The sequence below is a fragment of the Cebus imitator genome, unplaced genomic scaffold (genome assembly GCF_001604975.1).
Source record: "Cebus imitator isolate Cc_AM_T3 unplaced genomic scaffold, Cebus_imitator-1.0 Scaffold50, whole genome shotgun sequence".
Lineage (NCBI taxonomy): Eukaryota > Metazoa > Chordata > Mammalia > Primates > Cebidae > Cebus > Cebus imitator.
Genome location: NW_016107365.1, coordinates 876,708 through 886,568, shown reverse-complemented (window position 1 = coordinate 886,568; position 9,861 = coordinate 876,708). Strand labels below are relative to the sequence as shown.

The 9,861-nt window shown below is 37.2% G+C and overlaps 1 protein-coding gene across 2 annotated transcripts in view; it reads right to left on the bottom strand.

Annotated features, from left to right (window-relative positions):
• Positions 1-9,541, bottom strand: part of LOC108303673 (general transcription factor IIH subunit 2) — a 35,413-nt gene extending 25,872 nt beyond the window's left edge. Inside the window, exons 1-8 of one of the 2 annotated variants that reach the window (XM_017527585.2) lie at positions 9,498-9,541; positions 7,636-7,722; positions 6,496-6,573; positions 6,084-6,120; positions 5,658-5,744; positions 4,781-4,831; positions 4,041-4,095; positions 171-276 (exon numbers count right to left, since the gene is read on the bottom strand). In XM_017527585.2, the coding sequence (XP_017383074.1) occupies positions 171-276; positions 4,041-4,095; positions 4,781-4,831; positions 5,658-5,744; positions 6,084-6,120; positions 6,496-6,573; positions 7,636-7,691 (470 nt within the window). In that variant the 5' untranslated portion in view covers positions 7,692-7,722; positions 9,498-9,541. The remainder of the gene's footprint in view (positions 1-170; positions 277-4,040; positions 4,096-4,780; positions 4,832-5,657; positions 5,745-6,083; positions 6,121-6,495; positions 6,574-7,635; positions 7,723-9,497) is intronic. The other variant, XM_017527588.2, reaches the window with a different exon arrangement.
• Between the last annotated feature and the right edge of the window lie 320 nt (positions 9,542-9,861).

Below are 9,861 nucleotides of genomic sequence, written 5' to 3'. Positions count from 1 at the left end.
ATAAAAATTACCAACCAACACCATATTAAACATCATAAATCACATTACATATTTTTCCTACTTAACGATTTTGTTATAGCTGGGTTTATGGGCCCCATATTAACACATCATTTCAACTTAACTCATTTAAAAAACTTCTAAATCAATTATTAAAAATGTATAATACTAACTTTAGAGTTTGCATAGCCATGCTTAAGGAATTATAAAGAGATGGCTCTCCATGGCAGGTTATATCCACAGCTTTCTTCAAAGACGTTATATGTTTTCTTGGGTTTCCTAAAATAAAAATAATCTTTTAATAAAATCCTACATATTATAAATACAAATAATCTCCTTATAGACTGGCATATTTTAAAATAATATTAACCTAGAGTACATTTTTACTCTTAATATTTCCATATTTCATCATTTTTAAGACCAATACATTTTCACATTTTAACATCTCTGAAATTAGCATGTGTTTAACAATCACTGGTAGCCAGCAACACTTGCAATATAGCTGTCTTTGCCTGCTCATATGTGAACCTACAAATAAGTCTTCATATGCTGTTGCTTCAACTGCATTATGTACATTGTCCTCTTTATAGTGAGTTTAACTGCCATTTAAAATGTTTTTTAGGGCCAGACACGGTGGCTCATGCCTGTAATCCCAGCACTTAGGGAGGCCAAGGTGGTCAGATCACCTGAGGTCAGGAGTTCGAGATCAGCCTGACCAACATGGTGAAACCCTGTCTCTACTGAAAACACAAAATTAGCCGGGCATGATGGCACATGCCAGTAATCCCAGCTACTTGGGAAGCTGAGGCAGGAGAGTCGCTTGAACCCAGGAACGGGAGGTTGCAGTGAGTCAAGATCGCACCATTGCACTCCAGTCTAGGCAACAAGAACAAAACTCTGTCTCAAAAACAAACAATAAAATGTTTTTAGATAGGTTAATACAAAAGGCTATATTTTTATGTAGAAAGGTGAGGAACACAGCAGTGAGGCATAAATTTATTATCAATGAAGCAAATGTTCATTAATGAAAGAATGTATTTAATTCCGTATTTTTCTTGAGGTAAGAAATTAAGAGCTTTACAAGACCTAAAAAAGGAACATTCCCACAAAGAGACAAAGCTGTGTTATCTGCTCCTGAAAAGAACAGCATCTGAAAAGACTATCTTATACCAAGCAATTCAAATGAAGGGGGAAAGCTGCCAAATTCTTTTTTCTTTTTAATATAAAAATTGTTTATAGATAGGATCTGGCTCTGTTGCCCAGGCTGGAGGGTAATGGGGCGGTCTTGGCTCGCTGCAACCTCTACCTCCCCGGCTCAAACCATCCTCCCACCTCAACCTCCCAAGTAGCTGGGACTACAGGTGCCTGCCACCATACCTGGCTAAATTTTTTTGTATATTTTTGGTAGAGACAGGGTTTTGCCATGTTGTCCAGGCTAGTCCTGAACTCCTGGGATCAAGCAATCCTCCTGTCTCAGCCTCCCAAAGTGCTGTGATTACAGAGATAAGCTACCACGCCAGGCCTCCAAAGTGACAGACAGTCAAATTACCAAGAAGCTAGTATAACCAATTCATATATCATTTGATATTGTGTTAAAATTTAACTACCAGGACTTTTCCTTCTTAATGGCCCATAAAAGTATCTTATAATTGATGGAATCTGAGGTTCAATAAAATATAGTATTCTGTAGACATTTTCCATTTCAGCACTGTCCTTGTATCAATCAATAATCTAAGTATCATTAAATTGATTTTATCATACAATATAATTACAATATAATTCATCAAAGTACTTCTACACTATTAAACATTCAATTTCTAATCTGTCACTATTATACATAATGTTGCAAAGAGTATCTTTGTAGAGTGATCATTCTCCTTCCATAACATTTCCTAAATATAATTTCAGGAGCAATTTTTATGCTTTTCTAAAAAATATTAATTTATAAGACTATCAGCACTATAAATAACAGTTTCTCTGTGGTTCCACAAGCAACACATTGCTTTTGAAACTTATTTTTGCTCATTTAAAATATATTAAGTAATAAAATATTATGGAATTGGGTGGAGTTTTTTTTGGATCACTAGTTTCCCTTATTTGTTTTTTTTATTTTTTTTCTGTGTGAATTATGTCTTCTTTGTCTATTCATCAACTTCAAGCTCCCTAGAGTTTTTATCCATCTGAATTAGTTTTAAAATACTAACCATTTGTAATATTTAATATTTATTGCAAGTATTTTAGATTCATAAATTTTAGAGATGAAAAGTACCTTGCTAATTCCAAATCCCACATTTCGTGAGAAAATTAATCTAAACTAGTGAAATGATTTGCCCAAAGACATATGTCTATTTAACTGCAGAACCAGCAGCACTCAAACCTAGATATGGCTATCTACTTACTTTCCTACCGTATCATACAAAATGATTTTTAATCTCCCACTATGTTATGGGTATAAGAAAAAAGCACACCACAATAGTGTCAGCATGGTTTAAAAAAGGTGCCTTCAAAGGCCTGTCAGAATCTCCAGAAAATTTTTCATCTTTATATGTATGACTTCACTAACATCCGTAGAAAACTGCTGAGGCTGGGCATGGTGGTTCACAACTGTAACCCCAGCACTTTGGGAAGCTGAGGCAGGTGGATCACCTGAGGTCAGGAGTTTCACATCAGCCTGACGAAAACATGATGAAATCCCATCTCTACTAAAAATACAAAAATTAGCTGGGCATGGCAGCACACACCTGTAATCCCAGCTCCTTGGGGAGCTAAGGCAGGAGAATCACTTGAATCACTTTACCCTGGGAGGCAGGGATTGCAGTGAGCCATTGTACTCCAGCCTGGGAAACAGAGCAAGAGACTCCTTGCTTTGGGGGTGGGGCGGGGGGAGCGTGGGGAAAGAAAGTAAAAGAAAACTGCCGGTTATTTGGAGTAAGTAAACTGAGAGGAAGGAAGACTGACCCTATATCCCTACCTGGGGGGAACCATCCTTCTCCCACTACATAATAATCCTGCTTAGTGCATGTGGTGCTGACCCTACTTCTATCCTGCTCTGGGCATAGGCAGGTAATCCAAGCACACAAACAAAATACTTCATCCCTTGATCACTTTGTTCATGGATGGGCAGATCATAAGTCAGGCCAATCAGGGTCCTCCCTAGACTTGTGCTGAAGCCGTAGGCTACCGGTACCATGTAGACTGGGACTATTAAGAGACATCTTTTCAAATTCCAGAAAATCTATCAGAGGATGAAGCCAGACAAAGCCAGGACCCCAACACATGCAGCAACTATGTATGAAATCAGCCCACCGTTGAGCATAAGCCAAAAATCTTCCTTCTACACTTAAGCTAGTTTGACATTCTTTTGGTTACTCACAACTAAGTTTCTTGGATCACTCCAGGCCAATGTACATTTGACTCCTCACAGTCATAATGAAAAACTATTGATGAAGAAAGTATGTCATTTCCCTTATGTGTGTTGATAAAGATAAAAGGTTGAGAACCATTTTTAAGGGATAGTGTATTTCATGGAAAATAAAATAGAATCAGTGTTGCTAATTTGTAACAGCATATATACCAAAGCAAATAAAAACTGCCATTACTATCTTTTGAAACTAAAATTCGGTTAGGTATGTCATGGAAGCAGAAAAATTGATTCATTAGCAATTGCTATACTTCAGTTTTTGTGTGTTTTCCTTTTTAAATTAGATGCTTAACTTTTTAAGAATGTAATTTTAAGATTAACTGGATTTTATAAATGTTACAATAATTATATTTCAATATTTTCAGGATAAGCACATATTGATTTTAAATAAAAACATTTATATTCAATGTAATATTATTTACCACTATGCAGAATTCAATTTAAAATAGTTATCCTTATATCCTAAGAATATAATGGTGGGGAAGATGTTATTAAATTGTTTCACCTAGAGAGCACAGAGGAAGCCTTCACATTACTTATTAAGCAGCCATACAAACAGAGTTATGAGGTTGGGTAAATAAAGCAAAGTCCTTGAGTCCTGTAAAGGTAATTTTATGCATACCTGAGAGTTCAGTCAGTTTTTCAGCTCTTTTACTCTTAGTTACAATTATTCCAATCTTGAAATAAAAACAAAAATTATTATTAATATAATAAGTTATTTCCTCCCAAAAAGAATACATTTAACTATTCCTGTAGATAATATTGGGGCAGAAAAAAAAAAGAATTTATATAGCTAAAATAAGCTAGTAACTACAAAAGAAAGAAGCAACATGTGAGAAACTTTTTCTCATTGTGTTTTTGGCAAATAAATTTAGCTATGAGTTCACTGTACATTATTTAACTTTTAGAGTTACTATGCTTTTCATTGATAAGTATGCCAGAAACTGTTTAAACAATCTGGGTAATTCACAAAATACATGTCCAATTTTTAAAAAATAAATTACAGCCGGGCGCGGTGGCTCACGCTTGTAATCTTGGCACTTTGGGAGGCCGAGGCATGTGGATCACGAGGTCAAGAGATCAAGACCATCCTGGCCAACATGGTGAAACCCTGACTCTACTAAAATATACAAAAATTAGCTGGGTGTGGTGGCGCATGCCTGTAGTCCCAGCTACTCGGGAGGCTGAGGCAGTAGAATTGCTTGAACCCGGGAGGCAGAGGTTGCAGTGAGCCAAGATTGCGCCATTGCACTCCAGCCTGGGTAACAAGAGCGAAACTCCGACTCAAAAAAATAAATAAATAAATAACATTTGGCAGCAAAATAGGAATCTAATTCCGAATTCTATTACTTATATACGTACCTGACTAATAGGATTTTGATCAAAATATTCCTCTACAAAGTATTCCAACAACTGTTTGAACAAAAAAAAGACATACTAAATAAAGGCAAAATAACAACCATATATAACATGTCCAATTGGTGTTTGTGAAACTTGTTTATCAAGCCTCACTTCTCGTGACTTTTAAACTTAACAGATTTTCCTTTTTTTTTTTTTTTTTTAAGACGGGGTTTCACCATGTTGGTCAGGCTGGTCTTGAACTCCCGACCTCAGGTGATCCGCCCACCTTGGCCTCCAAAGTGCTTGGATTACAGGCGTGAGCCACCACGCCCGGCAAACTTACAGATTTTCAAAGTATGTTAATAAAAATATTAAATCATAAAAACCTCAATTTGAAATGGTGGGTGATGAGATAGGTTTGAGCTAGGTTTTAAAAGATGGAACCATTTGGATGTGCCAGAAAAAAATTTAAACAAGGGAAAGGTCCAGTGAAGAGAGATGGGAGAATGAGCAGAATTGAGAACAGGTTTTGTTGAATTAGGAATAATATGAATGTGTTTGTAATCTGAGGAGAAAGATTTAAGTAAGGCAAAGGAGAATGAAGATTCAATAAAGAAAAGGAATAACTGACAAAGCAAGATCCTGATGCGGGGTGAAAGGATAGAAATTAAAAATACAAATAATTAGCTATGTTGGTTTATAATTTCTTTAAATGACCTGGTAGTACTTCTACTTAGCTATCATTAGTATTAACTAAAAATACAAAGCAAAAAAAAATTTTTTAATTGCATTCTTTAAAAATATCCTTTAGAATCCAGTGTTCTTTCCCACTTTTTTAGTAAAAATTAAAGTGATTTTAGTACAAATTTAAATGATTTAGCATAAATTTAAATTTTACCTTTAAAGTACATGTCAGTCTATTAGGCTTTAAATCTTGGTCTTCCATTGTTCTTGATCCATCTACTACTACATAAAGGTGACGCATCTACCAGAAAAAAGAAAGGGCCAATTTCAAGTATTTGTTTTGTTTTGTAGAAACTGGGTCTTACTTTGTTGCCCAGGCTGGTTTCAAACCCCTGGGCTCAAACAATCCTCCCACCTTGGCCTCCCAAAGTGCTGGGATTATAGGTGTGAGCCACTGTGCTCACACCTCAAGTGCCATTTTGACTAGTAAAAATGACATTTAATAATTATATATTCTATGTATATATTTTTAATGTATCATTTTTAAAAGTTTGTTTTGCTATTGTTTTTTCTAGTAAGGTAGAATGTTTCTCTAACCCAAACTAGTTCTGTACTAGTAAAAGAAAAAATAATGACATACCATTCCAAGTCGAACTTGTCCATGGTGCTCAAATACTCTGTCAAAATTATACAAACATTTTAATGGAATTCCATATACTATCCCCTACACAAAAAAATAAACACAACTTTCCAATTGACCTGCTTTTTCTTTTTTTCTAATTCTGATTAAGAATGTCATAACGTGCATTTTTTAGTGGAGTAAATAATTAATGTATGGAATACACATAATTATAGGTATTGTAGATAGTCTCTAACGAACATTTTCCTGCTGAGGCAAGGGTAAGTGGCTAGTTCTTTCCCCATGGTCAGAAGGCAACAGGTCAGCTCCCTGAAGCACAGCTGAAATGAAGTACTGAGGGGTGTTTATAGCTAGAAAGGCTTAAAATGAATATATTTTACCTTTTTAACACACATAGGAAGAGGTTACATACCTTTTTCTCTTTGCCTTAAATAGAATGTCTTCTATTGTAGCTTTAAGTGATCCAGATTCATCTTCTTTAAGAATCTCCCTGTAAGTCATAATTATTTGTTTGAAAAGATAAGCTAAAATGATTACTAGCCCAAATGAAATGAAAACATATCTCCACATAAAGATTTACATGTGAGTGTTCATGGCTGCATTTTCCTAACAGCCAAAAACTGTAAAGAACCTAAATATTCACGGACTAATGAAAGGAAAAACAACAACGTGGCATAACTATAGATGGGAATACTATTCAGCAATAGAAAATGAAGTTTTTTTGTTTTTGTTTTTAAAGATGGGGTTTCACCATGATGGCCAGGCTGGTTTTGAACTCCTGACCTCAGGTGATCCACCCACCTCAGCCTCCCAAAGTGCTAGGATTACAGGCGTGAGCCACCGCGCCTGGCTTAAATGAAGTATTAATACATGCTGCAACATGGATGAGTCTTGAAAATAGGCGAAAGCCAGCCACAACAGGCCACTTATTATAGTCACGCAGTGCTTACTGACAGGGATACATTCTGAGAAATGCATTGTTAGGCAATTTCATCATTGTGTGAATATCATAGAGTATACTTACACAAACCTAGATGGTACAGCCTATCCCATGCCTAGGCTACAAACCTGTACAGCATGTTACTATACTGAATATCTAAGACAACTGTAATACAATGGTCAGTATTTATATATCTAAACATACATAGAAAAGGCACAGTAAAAATACCGTATTACATCATGGGACCACTGTCATTTACGTGGTCTTTGACCAAAACATCATTATGCGGCACATGACTGTATATGGTCACATTTTTGTGAAATGTCCAGAAAAGGTTAAATTTAGAAACAAAAAGGTAGATTAATGATTGCCTAAGGATGAAATTAGGAATGAAATTAATTGTAAATGGATATTAAGGATCTTACTGGAGTGATTAAAATGTTCTAGAACTGGTTTATGGTGATGGCTGCAGAGCTCAGTAAATTTTCTATTAATAAAATCACTGAATTGTACATTGGAAATGGGTAATTTTAACATATGTAAAATATACCTTAATAAAGTTGTTTAAAAAAAGACAACATCTAAAAGACAGAGCAATAATGCTGTCCTTACCATGTTCTTTCATAGCCTCCTTCCCATCGCTTAGTTCTTTCAGGTTCTTCATCCATTGTTTTTAAATGTATTTTATTATTCAATAATCTGTAAAAACCATTAGAATGTAAGTTATCTAAAGATGTTTGTTACAAAATGCATCCAACTAAAAAAAAAAAAAAAAAAAAAAAAAAAAAAAAAAAAAAAAAAAAAAAAAAAAAAAAAAAAAAAAAATCAGAATGCCAGGTCATCTTATTCTTTGTATTTTACTCAATAATTGTCATTAGATAAAAATCCTCATAGAATTCCATTTCTCATTTCCAAGAAATAATATAAACACTTATACACAAACTTGGCACCAATAAAAATAAGCATGTTTTTACAATTTGTAAAGGGACAAAAATGCTTTATAGATGTGTCACATGACAAACTGTGAGGAGTATGGGTGTAGCTGAACAAGATTAGCCATAGCTAATTATTATAGCTGAGTGACATACGTGATTCATTCATTGCACTCTCTCTCCATCTTTGTGTATGTCTAAATTTTCTCAAAACCAAAAGGTTTTAAGTGACATGTATTATTTATAAATGGGTAAATGCTTACGGCTCATAATTTTTTTTAAAAAAAAGACAAAATTAAACATAGTTCTTTGAGACATCTCCAAACTGCTTTCCATACTGGCTGAACTAATTTATATTCCTACCAACAGTGGAGAAGCATTCCCTTTTCTCCACAACCTTGCCGACATTTGTTATTTTTTGACTTTTGATAACACCCATTCTGACTGGTGGTGAGATGGTTTTGTGGTTTTGATTTGCATTGTGGTTTTGTTTTGCATTTCTCTAATGATCAGTAATGTTGAGCATTTTTTCATATATTTGTTGGCTACATGTATGTCGATCCAACAATCCGATTACTTTCTAGTAGAGACGGAAAAAGTCTCTAAAGTGCTGGGATTATCGGCGTGGCAATGTTCTCAATGTTTTTAAAATCAAATTCTTGGCAGGACACAGTGGCTCAAACCTATAATCCCAGCAATTTGGGTGGCCAAGGCAAAAGGATCAATTGAGTTCAGGAGTTCCAGACCAGCCTGGGCAATAAAGTGAGACCTCGCCTCTATAAAACATCAAAAAATAAGCTGGGAGAGGTGGCGAGTGCTTTTAGTCCCAGCTACTTGGGAGGGTAAAGCGGGAGGATGGCTTGAGCCCAGGAGAGTCGCTGCAGTGAGTCGTGTTCACTACTGCACTCCAGACTGGGTGACAGAGGGAGACCCTGTCTCTAAATAAATAAACAAAAACAGAAACTGAGAGACTTTCAGCTGATCACATCAAAGGACTTCTCAAATATATATATATATATAATCAGTGGTCTGTTTCCTAGAATCCAACCCCAGACAATCCACATTCCTCAGCATATGCCTACTGGTGTGATTCCCGTTACATGAGCTCGGAATGTTATCTGCAAACAAATGAGAGCACCAAACATCGCGATGTAAGAAGCTTTCCCCCACACCTTACCCTACCAAGTACTATGAAACTGGCAAGGGTCATTATTGTCCTTATTTTTCAGGTATGGGATTCAGGGTCAGAGGTTGGTCACTCTATCAATCGGATCACAAACTCGAACCCTGAACCATCATTTCTAAAAGCTGCGCTTTTACTCAGGGAGGGAGGGCCTGCAGCCTCCAATGCTACTGGGCAGCTCCCCAGACGAAAGTTACCTTCCTCTGCGTTCACACGCTCCCTCACATCCACCTTTCCTACAAGCCCAGGCAGGGCAATTCAGCCTCTGTTCCCCGCCGCGAATACCCTCCTAGCCGCCTAGCTAGCCAGATGTCCTGCCCCACCTCTCCGCCTCACAGACTGTGCACCCGTGGACTCACCGGCCCCGCTGGAAGGACGCTCAGCCGGAAGCTCCGCCCCGCTGCTTTAGGTGCGACCCCGAAGTCCTTCCGCCGCGCGCTGCTGCCAAGCCGAAACGTTCCGGATGTTGCAGGCGGCAGCTGCCGGAGCGGGGCGCTCGGGTGCAGGGCATGACCGGCGCTGACCTGAGGCGCGGAAAGGGACCGCCTTCCCGCTGGAATTCACAGAGAACCATAAAGAGTGGTCGCCATTCGTTCTCGAAAGCTCGAAGGCTCTGCAGCCGTCGACCTGGGTTCTGAGGAGCTCGATCTAGTTTTTCTGCTTCTGATAGATTGGGATGAAGGAACCTGGCCATAGAAGCAAGGCCAGAGCTATCCTTGATTC